Source organism: Corticium candelabrum, chromosome 19 (assembly GCF_963422355.1).
Source record: "Corticium candelabrum chromosome 19, ooCorCand1.1, whole genome shotgun sequence".
NCBI lineage: Eukaryota > Metazoa > Porifera > Homoscleromorpha > Homosclerophorida > Plakinidae > Corticium > Corticium candelabrum.
Genome location: NC_085103.1, coordinates 2,386,231 through 2,411,230, shown reverse-complemented (window position 1 = coordinate 2,411,230; position 25,000 = coordinate 2,386,231). Strand labels below are relative to the sequence as shown.

General features: G+C 41.0%; 5 protein-coding genes across 5 annotated transcripts; 1 reads left to right on the top strand and 4 right to left on the bottom strand.

The window, feature by feature from the left end:
• The first annotated feature begins 12,281 nt into the window (after positions 1–12,281).
• LOC134194833 (neutral alpha-glucosidase C-like) lies at positions 12,282–15,269 on the top strand. Its single transcript, XM_062663807.1, has one exon. It carries the CDS (start codon positions 12,297–12,299, stop codon positions 15,174–15,176), a length of 2,880 nt encoding a protein of 959 aa, XP_062519791.1. The 5' UTR covers positions 12,282–12,296; the 3' UTR covers positions 15,177–15,269.
• A 345-nt stretch (positions 15,270–15,614) lies between these two features.
• LOC134194834 (uncharacterized protein C9orf85 homolog) lies at positions 15,615–16,460 on the bottom strand. Its single transcript, XM_062663808.1, has one exon. The coding sequence runs from the start codon at positions 16,351–16,353 to the stop codon at positions 15,670–15,672; it is 684 nt and encodes a 227-aa protein (XP_062519792.1). The 5' UTR covers positions 16,354–16,460; the 3' UTR covers positions 15,615–15,669.
• A 58-nt stretch (positions 16,461–16,518) lies between these two features.
• On the bottom strand, positions 16,519–17,611 carry LOC134194555 (uncharacterized). The gene has a single exon (XM_062663498.1). It carries the CDS (start codon positions 17,609–17,611, stop codon positions 16,769–16,771), a length of 843 nt encoding a protein of 280 aa, XP_062519482.1. The 3' UTR covers positions 16,519–16,768.
• A 1,301-nt stretch (positions 17,612–18,912) lies between these two features.
• Positions 18,913–22,203, bottom strand: LOC134194967 (probable bifunctional dTTP/UTP pyrophosphatase/methyltransferase protein). Its single transcript, XM_062663956.1, has 8 exons — positions 22,108–22,203; positions 21,667–21,795; positions 21,550–21,597; positions 19,804–19,868; positions 19,681–19,739; positions 19,530–19,620; positions 19,454–19,468; positions 18,913–19,184 (listed from the first exon to the last, which is right to left on the bottom strand). The coding sequence occupies exons 1-8, from the start codon at positions 22,195–22,197 to the stop codon at positions 19,052–19,054; spliced, it is 630 nt and encodes a 209-aa protein (XP_062519940.1). The 5' UTR covers positions 22,198–22,203; the 3' UTR covers positions 18,913–19,051.
• Positions 22,204–23,033: 830 nt separating this feature from the next.
• Positions 23,034–24,307, bottom strand: LOC134195062 (uncharacterized). Its single transcript, XM_062664070.1, has one exon. It carries the CDS (start codon positions 24,123–24,125, stop codon positions 23,346–23,348), a length of 780 nt encoding a protein of 259 aa, XP_062520054.1. The 5' UTR covers positions 24,126–24,307; the 3' UTR covers positions 23,034–23,345.
• Between the last annotated feature and the right edge of the window lie 693 nt (positions 24,308–25,000).

Genomic DNA, 25,000 nt, shown 5'->3' with positions numbered 1-25,000 from the left:
TGTGACAGGCCTCTAGCTTTGTCATGTAGCCTCTCTTGCCCATGACAAAAATTTTGGGGATACAGAACTGCTGACAAACAAACACTAAAGATGGATGAGTTGAATTGATTATTCAACTCAAATTTGTAACAAAATGCCACTGACTCGAGATTGTAGATTTGATTAATTAATTAACTGCTTACAACGCGCGGAAGGAACTATGGCTGGCTAGGCTACAGTACAGGAAACTGTCAATTTGGACTTCCAGCTATGCATGCGCACAACTGGAAATCGAGTACACTATATGCTATTCCTCGCAACTGTTACGTGTTACACCGTAGTCGCCTAAAATTCAGTAGCATTTTTATGCAGGGGCGTAACTACTAAGTACGAGGCTTGCACTGCCTCGGTTGAAAGCGTGGGCGTGTTGCAGTTAATTAAGTTAAAAAGTTTTTCAATTGAATGCATCCATAAATGTTTCCACTTATCCGCGAATTAGCCAGCAAAGGAACAAAGAGAACTTGGCGAGTTGTTGGCCCAGGTAATCGTAGACTTGGTCAGTTTTTTGTATAAGTCTGTTAGCCGGTGACGTGAGGACATCACTTTTGAGTTGATATTAACAACGTGCATCGGCAACTCTAGCTGGGTCTACCCCCTGACTTTTTTACCTGTGATGCCAGTAGACTCCGTTTCTCGTCTCTGAGAAGGAGCTGAAGGCTGTACTACTGTCTGGCAATACTATATACAATGTCGTTCTTTCTAGATGAAGACCAAATACAATGAACACAATGAAACGCTTTATTAACCAAGATGGCTTGATGGACTACGACTGAAACAAAACGTAAAACACTATGTAGGAAAGCTTTTAGCTAACGTGGGACTGCGTGGGCAGTCACGAGGTGACAACACTGTGTGTCACAAGTCACAAGTGGATGTAAACAATCGTCACAGTGACACACTATACACACGTTGAAAGTACGTACGTAGGATGTACGTAGCAATGTGATTAGATCATCAAGTCTGAAAAACAAGAACAAACCACGAATACACGCACAAGTTAAGTACAGACGCAAAAGCCTGAGAATAAGAAAGAAGATGCTAGTTACGGACTGTCCACATGCTGACACTCCTACAGTAACACTGACTTTTTGTGAGTGCTAGACAAGTCGGTCTCGATACGTACAAAAGCAGCCACCACAAACTGCTTTGGTAGAGATGGGCCTAGAAAAAGATGTTGAACATACGTTCCAATGCAACGATGAGTTCACCAGCGTTGAAAGTGAGCACGAGCAGACTCTCACGTTTTTGACGACCAACATCCGCCCACCACAGAAGCCAAGCTGTGCGTCATATGGACAAACACACCTACTTGACCACGCCTAACAGAGCAAAGGTTTTCGGTCTCACCGACATGCAGTCAATATGACATTTGGATTGCGAATTTCGAGTATACAGTATGTAGCTAGAGATTTCACTTGCGCCTGTCTGAGAGTACAGATCGATGTCTTGATGAACCAGACATTGCCACACTTGTTCTGCACGAAAAGACAAGGTGATGTACTCTATAGAGTCTTTAGCTAATTACAATTGTTTGCAGAAAAGAAAGAAGATGTTTCCATCTAATATTCTGCATGTATTTTGTTTAGAAGGGTGTACTATGTCTTGAAATTGAACTAAGAGCATACAGATGTATCAATGTCATAGAACCACCATGCTGCTGCTACATGCACTGGCGTAGCATTGGGAGGGGGGGGGGGGAGATATAGCATCCCAAACATTTTGGGTGTGGCACTCCGGCACTGGCAGAGTAAAAACAGACAGCATCAAATAGGCAGAAAACTATCCATCAACAATTTTCAAGTAAGTCTAAATTAATTGATTAATTTTATTTTAAAATGATTGACTTTAATTAATCAATTAATTTATAGTGACATTAATTAATATATAGGGTCGACAACCCGACTGATTGGAGAATGGTATCTTCAGCGGCTCCTCTACCTAACGATTTGTCGTACTTTCTCCACTTTCTTCGTGCTCAGGTTATCTATATCTAACTAGCTAGACCTATATTGCTCGCTAAGCGAATGCTAAAATTGGCCAACGCCTCTTTGCACTGACTTAGTATTTTATATTCTATTGTCATCAAGATGCCATCTAATTTGACGATCGCAGCGAGCCTTGAAACACTTTTGGCACGGCTATAACAGTGTTTACGCACACTGACGGCACTCAGTCTTGCAGTTTATTTGTAAATTGATATCGATACTCCTTACTTACATGTCTACAAACTGTGAGCACGAAAGTAAAAAGTAAAAAAGGCGTGGTTTTGCAAGAATTAACGGGCGTGGTTTGCAGTTGAATTTATTAGACCCCCAATTGAGGATCACGCTACGCCGGTGCTACATGGACTACTGATAAACAAGCTGCTTTGAAGTTTTCTTCCCCAATCCGTGGTACAAAAAAACAGTAAATTCTGTTTGTAGTAGTATAACTTCTTATTTTTCTACAGGGCTTCTTCTAGTAGTACTATTCTTGCCGTTTGTCCGTCTTCCAATCTCAGACGTACGCGTGCAACAAATTGATTAGCCGGACAAATTGGATTTTGGACATCTGTTAATAGTTTATACATAAGTTGAGCATATAGACAGTCTAACATGTATTGCGCCTTCTCGAGCTATTTTTGTGCATTAAAGCCAAGCAGCCGGAATTCGCCCTATTTCTAAACAAACGAATTATTGACTCAACAGACTTCATGCAGTAACCCGCTCAAATACCACGGTAACCTCACTTACCAGACAAGAGTAGAACTAGCGAGGACTTCCTGGCTCACATTAGGTGTGTTCGGAACCCAACCAATTTCAAAATTTTAATATAGCAACTGAGTTGCTGCTGCAACGATAGTACTTCAAGCTATTGAATCTCTAGTTAATTAATTAGTGATGATCTGAGATCGACGTTGATGTCACCAAGCAGCTAAAGTTGAGTATAGAGACACGGATGTCTACGGTGATCTGTACAGAGCAACATGCATGCCACATATGTGACCAGTTCGTTCAAGCAGTCGAGTGAATCAATAATACAATATAGTGATCTGATTAATTAATAGTTGTGCATTACACAGACTATTCTCAACAGTCTACAGCTTTCAAGTGTCTAGAACTACAAGCAAACAATCTCAGCTGCACAACCGTTAGTAAAATCCGCATTTGCTAGCTACTTGTTGATCTACGCACATTAAATTTTGTAATATCAGTGACGTGCACTTTGTCGTAAAGCAGAGGCAAGAACATTTAGCTCATGCAGCACACAGCCAGCAGCAATTTGTGTCTTAGCATGTAGCGATCGAAGCGAGTACGCGTATATTTTTAATTTCAGTGTCCTGCATGATTTCCATCAAAATTCTGTTGACTCGGAGACGGAATCCCTCCCTCCGTGTCAACTGGTTTTTCGTAATCTGAAGACAAATCATTGCTTTCTTTTTCAAACACAGGATTGCGCATTTCCAAGTGACTACTAGGCTTTTCGTATCCGTCACCTGCGACCATGTAGACAGACTCTGGATGGCGTGAACTCGATTTCAACGCAGCGTAACCGCTCTGATCAAACATCTTTCCGACAATTACAGCAGGCTCGTAATACCCGTCTTCATCTTTTTTCTTTAGTGCAGTATATCTTCCGCCCACGTGCGTTTCACGTGGTACCAAAGACGATTTGCTGCCTCGTTCGTTCCTAGACCCATCGGTTGCGACGGATTTCTCGTAGTCATCTTTGAAACCCGTTTCTTGCTCGTTTGATAATTTCGGCATTGATGAGTATCCGCTTGTGTTACTGGTGATATCCTTTCTTCTCGGAGCTGCCTCGTAGTATTCTTCGTCGTCCTCTCTTCGTGTAGAAGTATATCCTGCCTCTGATCGGTTGCTTTCTGGTAGAAGGGCGGCATAGTTGCCGTTTACTTTTCCGATTGTGTTGCTTCTGACCGATCCCTCGTAGTAATCATTGTCATCCATTCTTCTTGTTGATGAGTATCCATGAGCTTCTTCATAATCCGATTTCTTCAATGAAGAGTATCCGTCTTTGCTTGCTGTGAGAACATCGGGCTTCTCGTAATAATCGCTTTCCTCTAAGGTGTAATAATCAACATTTTCTGGCTTTTGATCGATTGTCGAATAACTTGCTGTTTCATCGGCATCAGCTGCAATGTTTTCCTTCTTGTTTGTTCTCGTGTATTCCGTTTTCGAGTCTTCCCTCGAGGCTTGGATTATTCTTGTATATTCGTTTCTGTCATCAATGGCTGGGAAGGCCGTCGTCGCTATTTTGTCATTAAATTCATCGACACCTTTACTGCCAATTTCAACACTCGTCGCCTCTATTGGAGTTTCGTACGAGCTACTGCGATCTCTCTGTTCAAACGCCATTTCACCTACCCACCGACGACCTGTTATATAAATGTGTGAGAATAAAATATAGCAAAACGTCCAACCTTTAGTAGAGTACTTAACAGACGCCAATCTTAGTTTACCTTCCCTAGCACAAAACAATTTTTATCGACTGATCAATTAATTAATTAAATCATATTGTGTGAGCGCTCGTGCGTTTACAAGCGCTGTGTCTACAAAATTCTGGATATATTTTTGAATACGTGTAGCGTATACGAAGAGAACGACATGTACATGCTCTTGTGGTACCAACGACAACTTACGAATACTCATTGATATCAGTCATTCGACGCGTTGAAGTATTTTCATCAAACGTCGCTGTTCGTTTCCTTCGTCTGCAATCAATTAGAAATCAATAAAAATATTAAAATTTTCTACACCAAACTGAGTCTCCAGACCTGACAACCACAATCACAACTATGACGACGATAATGATGACCAACACAGCACCAACACCTGCAGCAATGAATGAGACTGGAAAACCTGCTATAAACGCACAATGTCGACATCAAAAGTTGAGATCAAAATATTAATCGGCGTCTATATAGTGCAATCACCCGAAGAAGTTTGATCCTTTGCTTGAGGCGTCTCAGACGTATGGCGCTGATAGTCTGAATTATCACAACATTAATTAATAAACGAGGATAATTGTTATTGATCTTACAGTGATACAGACGCTCCTTCAGACAAAGGACTATGACTATAACTAATTTGTGTGTGTTTGTGCGTGTGTGTGTGTGTGTGTGTGTGTGTGTGTGTGTGTGTGTGTGTGTGTGAGTGTGTCTGTGTGTGTGTGTGTGTGTGTGTGTGTGTGTGTGTGTGTGTGTGTGTGTGTACGTCTGTGTGTTTGGCTTGCTAATATTAAATCAATTTTTTAATTATTACCGAAATTTGTTGGACTTATTTCTTACTTGTAGTAAGGACGTTTGTTGTTAGAGACCCTGTATTAGTGCTATACCCTGCTGTGGTCAACATAGTAGTGGCAAACACTGGTGAGAGAACAGTCGTGGACAGAGAGGATGTGGAAGCTGCCAAAGACGCTTCTAGAGAGGACGTGGGAGCTGCCGAAGACGCTTCTAATTGAGTGACCGGTGTGGGAAGAAAACCACACTGTTGTTGTAATTCTGATCGACACGAACATGTAGAGCCAATAGAGAAACAAGGCACGCCAGCGTGAGCACTCGAACACGGGCAAGAGTTGCCGCACCGATCGCACACTAGGGGAGTGAGAATAAGCAATAATTTTTTAGCTGTACTTTAGGCTAAACTGACCGCATGAGAGTCGGGATGGAGGAGTACCCCGTGCAGTCCAGGTTGCGTTCCCCGCCCATTCTCGAGCACAACTGCAATTGAACTCGTTTCCCGAACATTTGCTAGATAGAAAACATTTGCGTAAACTGTACTACAAAATGCAAACAAATAAGGTGTGCTGTGTCTAAGTGCTTATTCATTTATTAATTAATTTTAAGTTAAACTACTATATATAAACCATCAAAATATTGAGGCAAATATCGGAGGGTGTGGTAGCACTCCCTAGTGTATGGTTGTCATAAATCTAATTAATATAAATTTTATTACTATCTCCACTTTGAGATAGCATATTCCTTGATACAATTTTATACCATAAATTTGTTATCTAGAACATGTATTACAATTAATTATAATACCACTTACAAGCTATATATTGGACCGGTACCGAAAAACACTTCCGGATTGAACTCTTTGATGCTGTTGTTTCTTACATCTCTAAAACCACAAGAAAAGTATAGGCAAAGGTAACTGTCTCTCTACCGTGACCGTCATACAGCGTGACCAGAGACGGATTCGCTGTGAAGAGTCCAACTGGTAATTTGCTCAGTTTGTTGTTGCTCAAACGGCTTTACAATCACAAAAAACAGCCCTGGATTAGTTTATACGTTTAGTGCCATATAGATCTGTAGTGATCTGACAGTGAAGACAAGCGAGTAAGGTTCGAGAAGGTTGATGTGCTGACATCTTCAATAAAGTTCCAAGACAAGTCACTAAATAGAACTCTGATTATTCATTTCCAGGAATAAATGAAGACTCCACACAAACATTTGAGAAAGAGATGCAGTTCTATGGAATGCAGCCGAGTCCACGCTCACGATCCTGTTGTAGCTTACGTCCCTGCAAGCCAAATATTAGTGATAACTATATATCAATCAGCATTAACAAAGTCTCTAGAAAACAAACCGTACAGAACAGTGAGCTCTGGAAGAGAAGAAAATGTAGTATAAGAAATGGAGGTCAACTTGTTGTTCGACAAAGACCTGTGCAATCGGATTTCGTAATACACAATTACATAGATTTGAAGAAGAGAAATAAATTATGTATACAGTTTGTCTAGAAGACGGAAACCATTAGCAACAGTTGATGGAACGGAAGTTAGGAAATTGTTGTGCATAAATCTGTAGAAAGTTTTTAAACATGTTATAATAAGTGAATAAGAATTCTATCTATGTCATACAGTGAATGAAGTCGAAATGTGTCGTCGACGTTAAACACTTGAAAAACAGACATTTTATTGTCATTGAGAAATCTGAAAACAAAGTGAATACTCTTATAATTGTATTTGTGTTATCATGTGATTGGTATCTTTATTTGACTACGCATGCGTCACGTACAAAGTCTTCAAAGACCGAGGAGGCGATCCAAAATCGAGAATGGAGCAACGAACTTGTCTTAGATCATTGTGTGCCAAATCCCTGTGATCAATAACAAACAGTAGATTGACAATTCACTGACACACACACACACACACACACACACACACACACACACACACACACACACACACACACACACACACACACACACCTAACAAGTAACTTAGAAAAGATGCGTTAGAGAACGCTTGACAGAACGTATCAGCTCCAGTTAGCTGATTGTTTGAGAGCATTCTATGAAATGGAGATTATTAGACACTCACTGTTAGATACGATTGTGTGGTGAGGTTCCTTACAGTACAGCAGTCGTCGGAAATGGTGCACCGTAGATAGTGTGTATGTTGTTATGTGACAAATCTCTGAAAGAAAGACACATTGTTAATTGTATCGCTAGTTATTTGAGCAGTATTTGTTGTGCCGTTACATGAGGATGTTCTTCTGCGCGTGTCTGAACGAATTCTCTCGAATCACAGAAATAGAATTGTGATCTAGATATCTGTGGGAGCAAATAGGATTAGCTTAATCAATGGTACGGTGCAAAGTATGTTGTGTGTGTGTGTGTGTGTGTGTGTGTGTGTGTATGCTTGTTTGTTTGTTTGTTTGTTTGTTTGTGTGTGTGTGTGTGTGTGTGTGTGTGTGTGTGTGTGTGTGTGTGTGTGTGCGCGCGCGCGCACACAATAGTGTAACAACTATGTAAACAAGCAAGCATGGTTTCTACAAAAGAATATGATCCATACATTGGTACTACGACTAATAGAGATTAAACAGTTTTGGTAGGAAATTCATAACCGATTGAAATGAAGTAACACCATAAACGCAGTAACCATTACACAATATCAACTACATCTATAGTCACATTGTACTTACAAATGAGTTGTCTTCTCAGATATGTTTGCTGGTATACTGTTAAATCCCAATCCCGAGCATTCTGTGTAGACAAAACGAGATCGAGCACCCTGATCATCATAACACGAACAATTTGTCGGACACACTATCGTCACAAACATATCAACCACCAATCTCAACAAAACACTTCAAGAAAATCTTTTTACCGTGCGGTCTTGTCGTCACATACGTCACTCCCGAAAAGCATTCGCCACTCCCAGAGATCCCGTGAACAAAATAGGCTTCTTGAATCACAAACGCGTACCTTGTATTGGCTTTCAGATAGGGAGACGAACAACTTCCTAGAGTACAATTAGCGCCATATTCGAAGTCACCGACTCCGTCGACGATATTGTGCTCGGACACTTGCCGATACAAAAGTATTCTCTCAGCAAATGGAAATGAAAATAGATGGGGGATGGTCGAGATTGAGAAGTTGACAAAGTTGGTGTCAACACTGACGACTTGAAGCGGAGGAATAGGAACAACAGGCAACAAATTTGGTTTATCTAAACCTGCAAAGTACGGAAAGAATTTAATTATAAAAATTTCTATAAATGGAGATCAGGCAGACAGACAGGCAGGCAGGCAGGCAGGCAGGCAGGCAGGCAGGCAGGCAGGCAGGCAGGCAGGCAGGCAGGCAGGCAGGCAGGCAGGCAGGCAGGCAGGCAGGCAGGCAGGCAGGCAGGCAGGCAGGCAGGCAGGCAGGCAGGCAGGCAGGCAGGCAGGCAGGCAGGCAGGCAGGCAGGCAGGCAGGCAGGCAGGCAGACAGACAAACAGACGACACCTAATTGTGAGACGCAGTAGCATTCTCCTTCTGTAGGAGAGCATGTCCCTATGCTGACGTCAGTCAAACAATTACAATTATTGTCACAACTGCTGCTTCCGTACATTTCGTCATTACACGCTGTAAGACAAATAATCATTTGTGGCGTCATTATATTGCACAACACGTAACTATGTTTTTAGTAGACTGACGTGAGGGTATCCGGTAGTTGCTGGTGAATAGCCTAACGGTTGAGTTGTACGAAGCTATTAGGGTGAACTCGTAGTCAAATCCGAGGTATAACTGATTTAGATCGGTCGACGTCAGAGGCTGTTTTATTGTCACGTCAACAGGTTGACGACTTGTGATCTCTGCTATGCGGTATCGCAAAGTAAAGTTTAGGCTGTCTAGATCTGCTGGCGCTCCCGTAATGAAGGTCGCATTCCACGAGACTGTGATTGGGAGAAAGGCTGCCGTTCGTCTTGTGAACGTGAACAGAGCTACGTTGTATATAAACGACACAGAGTATAATCACGAAATAAAACACTAGAAGCTCTCGACTAACTATTATATAATATGGTCCGTCACTCTTCTGGCCATTTTAATTAGTAATTAATTAGTTTGCAAGCAAAATTAAAATGTTAAAAATAAAACAATAAAAATTAAGATTAAATTTGAAAGTTAAAAATTAAAATGGCTAGAATAGTCACTGAACAATTATGCAGATTATTGCTTTTTGTTAGTGATGTTCGGATAGTTTCTGCATGAAAGTGTTATCCCAGTACTTAAAACTAAATTTAGTTTAAGACAAATTTAAATTTAACTATATTAATTAAAATATTTGTAAATAAATTGATGTAACTGGTCCTTACAATTCTGACAAATAGTTCCACTGAATGCTGACAAACAAGAGCAATTGAAACTGGCCATTCCATTGCTTGTACATGTACCACCGTTCAAGCATGGCTCACTTTGACAAACTAGAAACATGATCAAGAGCAACAATATGCTTACAGTATATGTAGATGTATTTAAAAATTATTGCAGTTTGCTTACCAATACTCGATTCACAATGGTAACCTGTGTATTCTATAGCACACATGCACGTATACACTCGATCTCCTTCAAGACATTGGCCAGAAAGACTACACTTTGTTTGCTCACAGGAGCCACCATTAAGACAAGGAGTCGATTGACATGGATCAAAGGCTCTAGAACACGTGCTAGACTTCTCACTTTGCACGAGTGTCAGATCTAATGTTTCGTGTCCTTTTGCTACAACAAAATCATCAATACAGCCTGTATATCCTCCATAAGATCGAAGCCGCTGTTTTTGGATATCTTGCAAGACGTTGAAAGCAGGAATCATGCCCAGTGAGAAATTCACGAATCTCAATTCATGATCATACCATACAGAGCCAAACAACTGTCTCTTTACATCTCCAGCTTCAAAAGCCCATTTTCCATCAATATCTCGAAAAAGAGCTAAACGAATCCATTCCTTATCTCTACGTGAGATCATGACTGACGTCAAGAAATCCCCGATTCCCAAGTTGTAGTTTATGAACACAGAATAATGATCCATGGTAATTGATATGTACCATCCTGTTGTGCTGTCTTCTGCATACAGGACTGCATACCGTGCAAAGAGTGATCGAGGTGATACCGTCAGTGAGAGATAATCCCATCCAATCGTTTCTGTAGCGTTCAAGCTACTGTTAAGGCGCCACAACGTGTAAGAATCACCTTCATACTGAAATGCGCTGCTCGAAGAATCGTATCCTACAGCAAATTATAAGACAGAGCAGATAAAGTGGTAAAGACAAACATTAAGCGCCCTGAATACTTTTGTCACAGTTGTCGCCAACGTAACCAGATTGACACGTACAGACTGCAGTGTTGTCGTCTAGGCGTCTACATGTGCCATTGATGCACTTGGATGTGGATCTGTTTAGGCAGGGATCTCGCATTCCTGAAGACAGAACGTATACTTAGAGTTGGTGTATGCATGGAGATAGGAAATCCGATGATACCTAGGCAAGAACCGTTCGTCGCGCTGCAAATTCTTCCTCCACTGTAAGTGATATAATCCAAACACTGACACTCACTTCTACAATTCTCGCCATATCGATTGTTTGCACAAGCTATACAAAGTTTAATATATAAATTAGTTGATGTCAGCCAAATTAAAAATACTGCAAACATAAAAATGAAAAATAAAAAGTATGAAAAAAGGCTTTGCATACATAGCTATATGATATGCATACATAATTGTGCTTACCACAAGTATTATCTGACGGACGTTGCGCTTTACCGGAAAAGTATTGAGTCCATTGTATTGCACAGGAACAGTTGAAGAAATTGCCGGAGCAGATTCTGGAAGACATCGGGGCGCACACGTGACATATGGTAATGAGTGCACGACATTAAGATAAGATCACATGCTAGTAAGACTCTTTGCAACTCTTGTATTCTCCAGCATCGACATATTAGCCATTGTGAGAACGTTGTAGCTAACGTTACTAAAACAGCAGAGCCATCGATTAGCAACAGCCACATTGTTATCTAGATAAAATAATTTGTCGGACTCTATGACTGACTTACAGTGTTTCCAGCCTTAGAAATTGCTCATAATTCAAAATGCCATCCAAATTCGACAGCAAGTTGTTTGACAAGTCCCTATTTCAGTGCACACTAAGATATGCAAGCAATAGGCGTGGTCGTAGGAGTGGCTTGTACTTACAGAAATGTGAGCTGATTGGACGAGTTCACTAGCACACCTCCTGGTATTCCGTCTAGAGACTGCAAAGAAAGGCCAGAACAGTCAAGATGCTTTATTAGTCTTCCTTGGTTGTCGTGAATGCTGGCCCTTAGAGAACACGAATGTTGAAGAACTGATGACGAAGACCAAGTAGCAGCAGACAATAGTGATAGACCAAGATACAAGACTGCAGCAGATTGACTGCTCAGCTGTGTGCATGTAGACATTATGAATGTATCCCCTGTGGCTGGAATGAACGTAAAGACGTCATAAGCACGTGAAATTGCGAGTATGCATATAATTAAAGGTCATTATCATTAATTAATTAATCAACAAGACTTGAAGAGAAGAGTTTCGAAGCAATGAAGCAAAGGGTAGTGTAGCTGATCAAAATTGTAATCACGTAGTCGTTGTGTACTTTCGGTAGAATTCAACTCTCAAAATTTTAAACCACGCCTACTATGCTAGCTGCTCACGTGCGTAATAGCCGTTTCAATAATCGCCCAAGTATTGGAAATATATGTGATCTACAATAATTGTGTTTGTTAATGTTAATGTAATAATTTACTTACTATTGTAATAATGACAAATTTTAGATAATACAATACATACAGGTAATACATTAACTAAGCAAATTTTTACGTTGAAACATTTATTGGTCTAAACGTTATGTTTGAGAAACTATTTATATTGCATACTAAGTAGTACACAACATTAATTAAGATTTATCCGGGTCTGTCCACAAGGCAGTTAAATGCAGGCCCGGATAAGTCACAAAGACAATGACTTTCCGTCGATTCTCGACGTTTCTTGGTGTTTGCGGCATGTTGATGGTAGCACACGGTCAGCAGCATGATCCAGTGGCTAACAACAAGTCGTTTGTACTGTCAGGAAAGGCGCGCTTCACCGTTTTGACATCTCATATCATTCGCATGGAATATGGCGTCTTCACAGACGCACCAACGTTTGTATTTCTCAACAGAAACCTTCCCACTGTGGAATACACCAAGAAGCAGGACGGTGAGTGGATGGTACTTAGAACAGATGCTGTAGAGCTGAGGTATTTGACAACAACAAACCATAGCTTTGACCATACAAATTTAATGGTATCAGTTATGCTAAATGGTAAGAAAGTCAGTTGGACGTCACTGCCTACGTGGAATCGCACAATTGGTGGCAACTTACTAGGCACATTTAGAACTCTTGATGGTTGCAATGGGGATATGACGGAGAACATGAACTGTTATGAGAACACGAGGTCCGACTTGCACTGTACCTTAGGTCTAGTGTCAAGAGATGGCTATGTGGTAGTTGATGATACAAACTCTCCTGAGTTTGATAACTCTTTGTGGCCTTGGGTTTATACTCGATCTCTTGAGTCTCCTTCGGTGGAGACATGCAGCATTGATGGCGAACAGAGACAAGACTGTGGATACTATGATATATCAAAATTGAATTGTGAAGGCAAAGGATGTTGCTTTGTTGATGATGAAAGACGTAAGAAAATGGGTGGTCGAGTTGGTGGTGTTCCCAGCTGTTATTACAGTCGTGCAGCTGTGAGAGATTTGTACTTTTTTGGTCACGGCCATAACTACACTCAAGCCTTATATGAGTTTACTTTGTTGGCTGGCAAGATTCCTATGCCTCCACGCTTTGCCTTTGGTGTCTTCTACTCACGTTACTGGGCTTTTAGTGACGAAGGGCAACAAGAAGTTGTTAACGGTTATGAGGAACATGAAATCCCACTGGATACACTTGTGACTGACATGGACTGGCACATCACTTTTTATAAAGAGGCAGCAGAAGGCAAAAAAGATCAAGCAGGTGAAAGCATAGGATGGACTGGCTTTACCTGGGATAAGCACTTATTTCCTAATCCAAAAGCTTTTCTTTTGTGGTGCAAATTACGTGGCCTAAAAAACACTTTGAATCTTCATCCTGCATCTGGCATTCAGCCTTGGGAAGAGAAATATAAAGACATGGCTGTTGCCATGGGAATCGATCCTTCTACAGAGCATTACGTGCCATTTGATCCAGCAAACAAACAATTTATTAGCAATTGGTTTAAGATTGTGTTGGGAGAGCGTGTTGAAGAGGGGATCGACTTTTGGTGGATGGATTGGCAGCAAGGCGAAGAATGGATGCAAAAGCCAGGAGTCAATCCAACCTTCTGGCTTGCTTACTTGTTTTTTACAAACCCTTACCAGTGGACAAACAATGGATCCAAGACTCGGCCAATGTTGCTGAACCGATTTGGTGGATTGGGGAATCATAGATATCAAACTGGCTTTTCAGGTGATGTTTATCCTAATTGGCAGTCTTTGGACTTCCAGGTATATTTCACAGTTACAGCTTCTAATGTTGGCTTTGGTTATTGGAGTCATGATATTGGAGGTCACCTTGAACGTCCTTCACCTGAATTATACACTCGTTGGATTCAATGGGGTGCATTTTCTCCCATTTTTCGTACACACTGTACTAAGGATACCAATAATGTTCGTGAAATTTGGTTGTATTCTCCTGAGTATTACCCATATTTACGAGATGCTATTGTGTTGCGTGGTGCTTTAGTTCCATATCTTTATACTCAAGCTCGTCACGCATATGATACAGGCATCAGTCTTGTCAGACCAATGTACTACTATCATCCTGAGAACACCGAGTCATATATGTATCGCACACAATACTACTTTGGAGACAGTTTTCTGTCAGCTCCAATCACTAGTCCAATAGACAACACTACCGGTTTGGCAACAAAAGAGATTTGGTTTCCTGAAGGAGACACATTTCTTGGTTGGCAGTCTGGCTTGGTGATGAAGGGACCTCTTGTTGTGAATTTTACTTCTACTGTGTATGAGATCCCTGTGTTTGGAAAGGTGGGAAGTGTCATTCCTCTAAGGGAAGATGGATATGTCATACGATCCTCTCTAGGATCAGCACAAATGATACCTGACACTCTTAAATTGTTGGTATTCAGTGGAGGTGATGCTAAAAGCAATGGTGGTGGCATGTTGTATGAAGACGAGGGTAATACAACAGACTATCAGATGGAGGGTCACGGAGTGTGGACAAAGTTTACCTATAGGGTTACCCATGACTCGTTGTCATTAGATGTGTCTTCTGTCATAGAAGCATTTGAGTACTTTCCAGCGAAACGTTCCTATCAGGTGCAGTTTCTTGGTGCTTGGCCTGCAAGGAATGTCACCATCAATGGTGAGACCATCCTGTATGTTGCATTTGAGAAGTCTTTTTCTCGTTATATGCACGACAGCTGGACATATGATGGTCACTCGTTGTCTCTATTTGTCAATATTGTTTCACCTCGACCAACCAATACAGCCATCCAGATTAGAGTGATAACCATGTTCGATCAAAGTTCACCTCACCTTGGCTCTGGATACCCTCGTATGATACAGCGAATGAATAAAGCAAAGCGTCTTCTTGATGATCAGTGGGGTTCTGACAGAGTTTATGATGAAGATTATGAAGCTCTAATTGATGGAGCAGAAACTGGAGAGAGAATCACATATGATTACTCTACCGCTTTCGAGGAGATAGATAAATTTCAAGACAAAGTGCAAACGGCCATAGGACAACTGAAGAACTTGACCCATCTACATGATGACATTCGAAACCTCATTCTAGCCCAGCTGACTGGTTGATCTGAGATTGTGCATGAGATTGCCTTTTCTACAATTGATCAGGTATTGTTGTTGGCTGTGGTCAGAAAATTTATTTGTGGTGTTTGTATGACAGTGACGGCTGTACAAAGATGCAGTCAAATACATGTGCACCATTTGGGCATTTTGCTGTCGGTTTACACATTAACAACCATGTCTGTGGTCCATGGAAGAAACAGTCTATTGTTTGTTTATCTTACTAGGCTAGAGTGTTGCAGATATGTCACTAAGAACATTTCCGTACCAGTAAATATAATTTAATGCACCCGAATTTCTGTAGTGCTACAATAAGACATCCTATCACATTGTTCGTCACTGTTAGCCAAAGAATCACTAACGTTAGTCATTTACTATACAGCTTTTCTTATAGAAAATGTGACACAGCATGCATGTGATCAGTATCAACAAAAGCTACTTTTCCCTTTTGAAAAACTTATGGTGAATCTCCAATGTATTAACGCCATTTTCAATATTATCATTCTGAAGGACTGTCTCGATCATCTCCCGAACACACGACACCACTGTGACACTCTCCTATTGTTTCTCTCTCCTTCGTTAGACCGGCATCATCATTAATTGCATCCGTAGAAGAAACATCCACGTCAACAGACTCCTCATCACCCGACTCCACATCGATCTGTCGATCAGACAGGATGGTGTCAGTACCACTACCCGTTGCACTCAACTCCCACCTAACGTTTTTACTCGTACACCTCTTTTGGCCTCTGTCTCTATCTGACTGTCGAAGAAACGCTCTCTTCTCGCGCTCTTTCATATGTCTAAGCGCCTGGCGCAGCTGTTCTTCTTCTCTAGCCGTCTCTGTAGGTGAAAGTCCCGGATAACCAATCACAGCTTCCTTCTTTCCGCACTTGCCGCAAATTTCGTGGTGCAACGAGCAGTCCGAGCAGATGATGTGATAGGCAAACCTCACCGTCTTCTCGTTGCACACCGTGCATCTCCGCGGAGCGGTGAGAGGCTTGTATTTTCCGTACTGTATTTTCCACTCGATCTTCGCTTTACAACGTTCGCAGATGCCGGACACGGGAGTGGCGTTAATATCTTTCGTACGGCGGCTGGTATCGTGTAAATCATTTCGGTATGGCCTCGTGTTCTGGTGCTTTTGACCAGATTTCCTTCGATCGCCTTTCCGTAAACTCATGCCACGAAGAAAGACGCCACTAACGCTGTATAAAAGCAAGAAAAGCGAGAAAAGCTGAACTCAGAGATGTACAGAACCTCTCTTATCTTCTGAACAGAGCTGTTGCCCTCGCGATCACCGACCGTTTACCATGATTGATATCAAATGGCTATGCTGCAGTGAAATACTGTCTATTTAGATAAGGAAATGTTCTCACAATTAGTTTTCTACAAGGGTTTGAGATTTTGCAATGTAGGAATAACTTACTCTTTTCTATAGTTGAATTCATACAGTTAATAATTCATTCTGTTAGCTATCTAGGTGCTCTAACCTAAAAGTAATCAATAAAAGGTTGTACTAGAGCTGCGGTAGAAACACAACATGTACCTATTGTCAACAAGTAAAAAATCTTTGCCACTCTTTGGTTGTACTCAAATTACGTTGTATAGCTCAAGTAGATGGGATCTACACTTTCAAGCTCGATACCGTCCACCAACGAGTGTCCAGTCCCACACGACATTTGAGATCTAGGATCCCTCTGTGCTGTCACCTGATGCTCAATATTATCAAACAAGTCGTTCTGATCAGACACCAGATCTGCAACCGTTGCAGACAGTTTGAGCAACTTTGTGAGCTGCTTTTCTATCGTTGCCAGCTCAAATGCCTGTGGACTGCAGTGGTCATCTTGTTCCACCTTCGAGGGCAAGCTCGGACAACTGAACGACTGTCGACAAAGATTCGACTTGCGACTTCTTTTACTCTTGTGAGGACGAACGGCGCAGTCTGCCACAATCCCAAGCGAATTCGATATGCCCAGTTGTTTTCTCAGCACGGTGGCCAGCTCCTCATGACACTGCCTCAGCTCATCAATTATTTTCATCAAGTGGCATCCAATTTTCATACCCTGGGTCTTCACTATTCTCGTCAGCGTTCCGTCTGGTCTGTCTTGTTCGCAAAACAAGCTCATCGAACAGAGCAAGAGCTCAGCTCTCTTTGCACTCTCACACAGTTTGCTGAGACGTCGCTGCACGTTCTGTCGGTCTCCTTCGTTGACCGCGGCGAGCAACTTGCGCAGAGATTCGCGCACGTCTGGAAGGTCGTTCTCGATGAGTTGCATGTCGTCTCGAATGACGTCGACTCGCTTCAGAACGCGAAGCGAATCGGAACTGCCGTCAGCGTCGACGTAGACAGCAGCGGGACTGGAACGGGTCCTCATGTATTTCTTGGATCCCCATCGCTGAGAACACTTTTGCAGCGAACTCAGTCTGTCTCTGAGCATGCTGCAGCGTAAAAGGGATGATGTCGACTGTGACCGTTACATAATGGGTGACCAATAACTTTGCAATAAGTAATTAATAAGTAAACATACACACGGAAAATTCATTCCCATGTGATTGACAAATCGTTGCATGATACCCTTGAGAGTTTGTCGATGTACACGCATGCACGTCGTGGGCTCAGAGATAGGCAGTCGGTCACATCGACATACTACGATACTTTGTACGTACCTATCTAGTGTTTGCAAATACGGTCTGTTGCACAGCCTCGCAAGCCGAGCCCTCTCCTGTGCGTCCTCACGTGTTGCACGCCTGCTCGCACGTGAGGAGGCGGAACTGCCGGCTTGCGAGGCTACACACATTCAGAGCCGTATAGAGAGACGGCTCTGCATACATTGTTAGCCTCGTAAGCCAGGCTCTTCCGCGCTGTTGCTGAGCTAACCACACGTGAATCACACGAGGAGGAGGAGCTTTTACCGGAATTGCTCCAGCGCGAGAAGAACGTTGTGCAGTTAGGATTAGCCCAATGATATAGTGTCAACAACAGAGTTAAATTTTAACTCTTATTGCATCAAACTATAACACATTATTGCATGATTTAATTTATCAACAACCAAGACATTCCATATTTCATTAATTGAATTAATTATTATTAATTAATTCATTAAGAATCTGTTTCATTCACGATCTGGTAATTTTTCAAGGATTCTCTAGAGAAATCTTGCAGCTGTATATACATGATGTACTGTACGTACATGTTTTTGGTAGTGCAGCATGGTAAGATCACTAAGGCAACTATTAGATTACTGTAGCCTTTTTGATCTCTAAAGCACTAAACTCGCACAGAGAACCAGACAAGAACAACCAGACAAGAACAACGAGACACATAACAAATGTTTGTCACAAACACGTATGACCCTTAGGTAATAGATAACACACAGCCAAGAAGAGGGGTTTCTGCACTCTGCAAACTCTTTGAGATACCTCTCTGGTTAATTAGTGTTCTTGTTACTCTGTAACGCTGTGGCTTAATTAACTAGCCTTGTTGCTTTGTTGTCTGAATACACAACAATACCAATGTACAGTACACTGCCAAATGTACAGTGTACAGAACACCAAATATCAGACAAAAGATAGATAGCTAGTGGGATACTTTTTTGACAGATCACAGTTGTAGAATCTAAGGAGCAACTATACGATATGCAGGAAAGTTGTAGTAACAAAATTGATAGACACTCAAAAATCAATTTTTAATACAATGTCCGTTGAGTCGTCTGTGCTGGTAAATGGTAATCACCAAAGTCATAAACTCCATAACATGTTGATCAAGATCAAGCACAATTTATATACACATCACAAAAATTAATTGAAAGAACACACAATTGTATACTAAAGTTGTGCTTCAAAGCTGAGTTTAGTGAGCACCTAGGTGTCATACTAAGTCACACTAAATGTCCGGTTTCCCACATGTTGACGATCTCACGACACACGTGTTGGAGAGGAAGACCGACAACATTGTAGTAATCACCTACTATGCCCGTCACGAAAGACCCACCGATACCTTGAATTCCATATCTACGGATCGTCTGAAGTCAAGACATAATCACACATACTGCAATCGCATAAACTAAGAATGAAAGAAACACAGCAATAAGTTAATCAGTGTAATAATATGATCAAAACCTCTACAACGATTTATGTGTAAAGAGCTGCGTCTAAGACAAATTTTATGAAAGTGATGTTATGTAAGTCTCTCTGTATTTGAGTCACTTAAATTCACAGACCAGATGTCAACACATATAACCTGACTGCATGACAGCAACCTTGCTGTAACCAAAGGATACGCTCCAGCTTTGTCCCTAAAATACATAATTATGTTACGATAATGTTTACATGATCATATAAATAAGAGTGAATCACATTGGTTCTCCAGTCTCGACATAGTAGTCCACAAGTGAGTCAGTAAGACTAGCAAATGTCACTTCAGTTGTTTCAGTAAATGTGGTGGTAGCTACAAAGAGAATACGATAGACAAATTTGGCAATAACTTCCTGTTAAAAATAATAGTCACATTCTGTTTTAGCAATAAGTGTCACTCCTGACACTACTGTGTGAGTTCGCCCACTCAGTCTACATCAAGCAGACAAATATGGGATAAACCTCCAAAATATCACAAAAATGGTTGACTTCTCACTGTTTCAGCATTAGTTTGGCAGCATCTTCTGATTTTGGTTTCTCGAGAATACTGTCATCTAACACCTTTTAAGATCAAAGATATTAATTAACTAGCTATTTGTCATTCAATTCAACAGCACAGATAATTATAAATATTCCAATTTTGGCTAACATTGAAAGTACAAACATATGAAAGTGACTGAATTAGTGATTTTAGTAAACTGAAATAATACAATACACAATAAGAAATACCAATCTACATAACGTTATGTTCTGCACGCAGGGGAACTTGTTGCTCTATTCTTTATCATGGTCGTAGCCTAACATTAAAATTGGGTGGTGCATAATACATTAAAATGGTCCAATGACGTCACAAACTCGACACGTGATTTTTAAATTTTTAATGTATTTGTATAGTTTTCAGCAATTATAGATCTTGATAGAATCAGAAGAAAAACTAAACTTTAATAGTGCAAGAGATAAATTCTAGCGCTAGCTATAGTCTGCAAGAATGAATGTGACAATCAAAGCAGTCCACTACTTAATTTGTCTACATACATTTCTGCATCACAGAAGATGTGAAGGAGTCCAAGATTGAACAAGCGATTTGGAATCAAAAGTGGACCAGCACCAGCTAAGTGGGTGGTTCGTCCGAACCCCCTAAACCCCCAGCCTATGGGCCTGTTTAAACGCTTTACGAAATCATTCACTATACAAGGATCTAACTACTTGCTGTATATATATATATATATATATATATATATATATATATATATATATAGTATATTTCAATACAACAAATCTAAGATATAGGCAAATCCCATGAACTAAAATTACTGTCATTATTGTCTAACAACAATCTACTGAGAATCATGCGTGCATTATACGACCACAACTTGACTGACAATTGCTGCAACAAATTATTTAAAGACTGACTAAAAGGAATAGTGTTAACAGAAACAGTTTTAGATGCTATAGTCTTCAATGTATCCAAGCTGACATCCGACCATGACCTAAATGATTCAACTGCAAGTGGAAAGAAGAGAGCACTAGATGAAAACACTTGGGTGTCATACTTCATACACTTTGAATATAAAGTCTAGAGTAAGGTTATAAACCAACAGCCAAAGAGGTAGGCATCCAAGTGGTTCTTTCTCAATCTAAATTCCTTTGCATGTATCTATATAACATCACACCACAAAATATTGAGGCGAGTCCTTAAAACACTGCACACTGGGATAAGCTTCAGTATCAGTAGACCCAGCCGCAAACCGTTACCAGATGAATACTAAATTGATATATATATATATATATATATATATATATATATATATATATATATATCACGTGACAAAGCACATTAGCGTGTGCCATTTTTACTTAAAACTAGACCACACCCATTAATTAATCTATTTGCAATTACCAAAAGATCTTAGTCTATGTTCTGACTGTGCCACAAACTGGACATGGACAACTTGAAGATCCATGATACTATCTACTTCCTTCATCTTTGCTACTTACTCTAAATAAATATGTTTATAAATATTAATAATACATTTAATCATCAATACCTAAACCGGAAGTTGTAGCAATTACTTGCTGGCAAAATTCTATATTTTCCAAAACTTATGGCTCGACCAGCCTAATGCCCCAACAAAATTAACATTAATGTATCTAAAGTTAGAGTCAGTAGTTTTGTTGCCTTTAGTGTTATATATATATATATATATATATATATATATATATGGTATGTCCAATTACTTACAATAATTGTGTCGACTCCAATCACCAAGTCTGCTGTTATACCGTCACTCTTAATTGACAAAAGTATCAAATTGTCATACAAATTGAACCAACTCGCTCATTCAACTACACAACCTGCCTTCAATCTGCTTGACACTTCTACAGCTTTCAACCGAGCGTTTTCTCTTGCATAATCATGAGGAGTTGCAAAGTGAGATTTATCTAAATTCTCACTGAAAGTAGACGGCATCACTTGAAACACAAGACCCTACATCAATAACACAAGCACAAACTGCTATACTGCTATTACTATAGAGCTTTACGGCTAATTTAGCAAGAGTTACAGATGTCAAACATGCAAACTGGTGTGTGTGTGTGTGTGTGTGTGTGTGTGTGTGTGTGTGTGTGTGTGTGTGTGTGTGTGTGTGTGTGTGTGTGTGTGTGTGTGTGTGTGTGTGTGTGTGTGTGTGTGTGTGTGTGTGTGTGTGCGTGTCTGTGTGTGTGTGGCGAACTGTTAGTTTCCTAGTCTTCCATCTTGTCGACCAGCACGATTAGCACTACAATCAACTGAGCCACTTACTACGGATTCAAGAATATTTCGCCGACGTGGAGAAGAACTTGCAAGAACAATTCGCTTTCGCGCGAGGCTTGACAGCAAAGGGCCGATCATCGTAAATTCTGGTCACGTGATACATGTACGCCGAGCGAAGCGAGCTAGATAATTGAGAATGTGTCATTACTCAATTCATAAATCAAAAGACGCAACATTCCAATCTCTCACTATAGGCGTAATTATACGGGCATTAGACAAGACTAGCGCGCGAGAGTCTGAGGACGAGGCTACGGGTGCAACATTTGAGAAATGGTTATTGTGTGATTTTAACATTTCTGCGTATCCAGCGCACGCCAGTGGTTTTCAACGTAGTCGAAACAAAATCTGTTGAAAGGTAAGAAACTAAATTTTGCCCAATAAGTCGCTAGATGCCCAGATCTATGGCATGCGGAATACGCACGTCTAGGCCATACCGAAAATTTACAAATTTTGACGTCTCGACTGTGGTCACGTCTAGGCCACACGCACACACACACACACACACACACACACACACACACACACACACACACACACACACACACACACCACACACACACACACACACACACACACACACACACACACACACACACACACACACACACACTGTCTCGCGTAGCCAGACCCTCTCCCGCCACCGCGTCATACCTTCAGGAGGAAACTTGAAAGTATGCAAATGCATATCATGCCTAGGTAGGTTGTGCGCATGTGCGTCTACGCCTGCTTGATTGTTTGAATTCTTAAATGAAATGCAAGTCTTACCTCGTCGGAATTGAGTGATTTCAATTTTTATTGAAATCAGCTTGATATTAGCAACACTGATTTCAATATTGATTTTTATTTGATTTATAGATAATTAATGTAATTATAATAAAATTGATTAACTCGGATAGTCTAGACAATTGAGTTAGTATCCCAAACAAGTACCTTGGACTCCTATTTTAGAGCATCGAGACAGAAACATCCCTGCCAAGATTTCGTCAGATAACATCATCGGATGTACTTGGCATACCAATCATTGTATCCAACATAGCTATTATCCACATAATATTGTCAAACACAATTATTCACTATAACAGAAAATTGGGAACAGTTTGATTCGTCGTTCCTACAGGCCAATTTACTCTAGCCAGACATGACACCAACGTCCTTTAATTTTTTACAACAGCATTTACTTGCAAAGATTTGAAATATAGAGAAAAAGGAAACAAGAATGAGGCTTATCATCTGTTGAGATTGTGTTCGATAGTGTTAAGCAAACAGTCTTGACCGAATACAAGGTCTGAGATCATCACAGCAAACCGATCCATCTCTAGCTGTTGTTCTCTAGCCTCATACTCTTTATCTGCTACTCTCTTGCCAGCAATTTTCTTCAAGCTGACTGATCTCGTGCCAGAGCGTCTCACACAAGAATGCGACTTGTCAAAAAATTCTCTGGGAACGACGTCGATCGACTTAGAACGGCTTGGACGTGCGTTCCAATGCTTAACAAACCCGTTCCAAGTGTCCACCAGTTGTTGTGTACAGGCATACAAGCTGAGACTCAACGTCAACTTGTGAGATCTGACAAGTCTCACCACTAGACACCCTTTCTCATCTGGTTGTAGACGCCCTTTCTCTTCTGGTAGTAGACACTTACTTCTAGGATTGAAAACACACTCCTCAAAGATGGATAAACGAAATCGGATTTGTTTCAATCCTTCGAGAACTTTGGTAAATCGTTGTTGCAGTTGCCGTACTTCGTCATCGTTGACTGAGACTAGCAGGTTGTGTTGGGCCTCTTCCACTTGCACCACGTCGACCCTCGCTTGTTCTAGCTCTCGTCTCAGTCCGTCTACGACATGAAGTAGACTCGATAGCAAATCGCTGCCGTCAGTTTGAGTTTGTGTGGTGTCGTGATCAGCATCTGTCGGTGTGTCGGTTACGTGTGACATCTTGCGGTACCGTGCGCGCTTCCATCGAACAGCAAGTTGTTGCAAAGACAGCAACTTGTCAGTAGACATTCCTGGCGGTTTGTGCGGAAAGGCTACGGTCTGGTCCCGGAAGTCGACATAAAGTTCTAATTTTGTGGCGTTTAGATCTCGAACTATACCCACAGAGTAAAAAATCTTTCTGCTCTGCTCTTTGTGCCAATATTGTGGCAATGGATATTGATTTATGCTGGTGGCCTCTTCATTATCATTTGCAACCTCATCACAGAGACCGTCGATCAGCTGACAATCACCAGTCCAGACTGATGGCAACTCATCACAGATCTGTTTTCCTGTTACGCATGCAGGGTTGATCGCAGCCACAACGTAACCAGTTAGAAATTATAATTAATATATCTGCTGACTCTTCACGCCTATAGGGTCCTAGGAAGTCGGTTCCCGATTAGGAAACCCTTTGAGCCCCCACCCCAAGGCACAGCAAGGTTACATGGTATATCACGAATATTATACTTTTCATGGTATGGTGTACTAGCATTTTTTATGGTACACCATGAATACCTTGCCATTTCCTCATGGCATGTGATAGCATGGATAGCATGGTATACCATGAATACCGTATTTTCATGGTATGGTACTAACGAGGTTGGCATTGTATACTGTGGAGCTGACAGAGTCTGGTCGTTAGACAGCCTCTAGCTACATGGCATGATGTGAAATTGGTTAGGAATGTGTGGCATAGTTAAAATTGCTTGTTGTTACGCGTATCTTATAAGATGTCAATGATATGTACGGATTACTTTGTTATTATGGCATCATTAATGCATTTCTTTTAGTATGCTAGTTAGTCAAAAGTTTCAAAAGTTTTTGTGTTCATGATCACGTGTAGTGTGTGTGTGTGTGTGTGTGTGTGTGTGTGTGTGTGTGTGCGTGTGTGTGTGTGTGTGTGT

Bases quoted from the DNA above. Each gene is read 5' to 3' on its own strand.
- LOC134194833 (XM_062663807.1), top strand. From the start codon at position 12,297: ATGACTTTCCGTCGATTCTCGACGTTTCTTGGTGTTTGCGGCATGTTG.
- LOC134194834 (XM_062663808.1), bottom strand. From the start codon at position 16,353: ATGAGTTTACGGAAAGGCGATCGAAGGAAATCTGGTCAAAAGCACCAG.
- LOC134194555 (XM_062663498.1), bottom strand. From the start codon at position 17,611: ATGCTCAGAGACAGACTGAGTTCGCTGCAAAAGTGTTCTCAGCGATGG.
- LOC134194967 (XM_062663956.1), bottom strand. From the start codon at position 22,197: ATGATCGGCCCTTTGCTGTCAAGCCTCGCGCGAAAGCGAATTGTTCTT. The intron at 21,598-21,666 runs GCAGGTTGTGTA...TTGTCAATTAAG, and splicing joins AAGTGTCAAGCAGATTGAAG to AGTGACGGTATAACAGCAGA. The intron at 19,740-19,803 runs GTGAGAAGTCAA...TGCTTGATGTAG, and splicing joins GCCAAACTAATGCTGAAACA to ACTGAGTGGGCGAACTCACA.
- LOC134195062 (XM_062664070.1), bottom strand. From the start codon at position 24,125: ATGTCTACTGACAAGTTGCTGTCTTTGCAACAACTTGCTGTTCGATGG.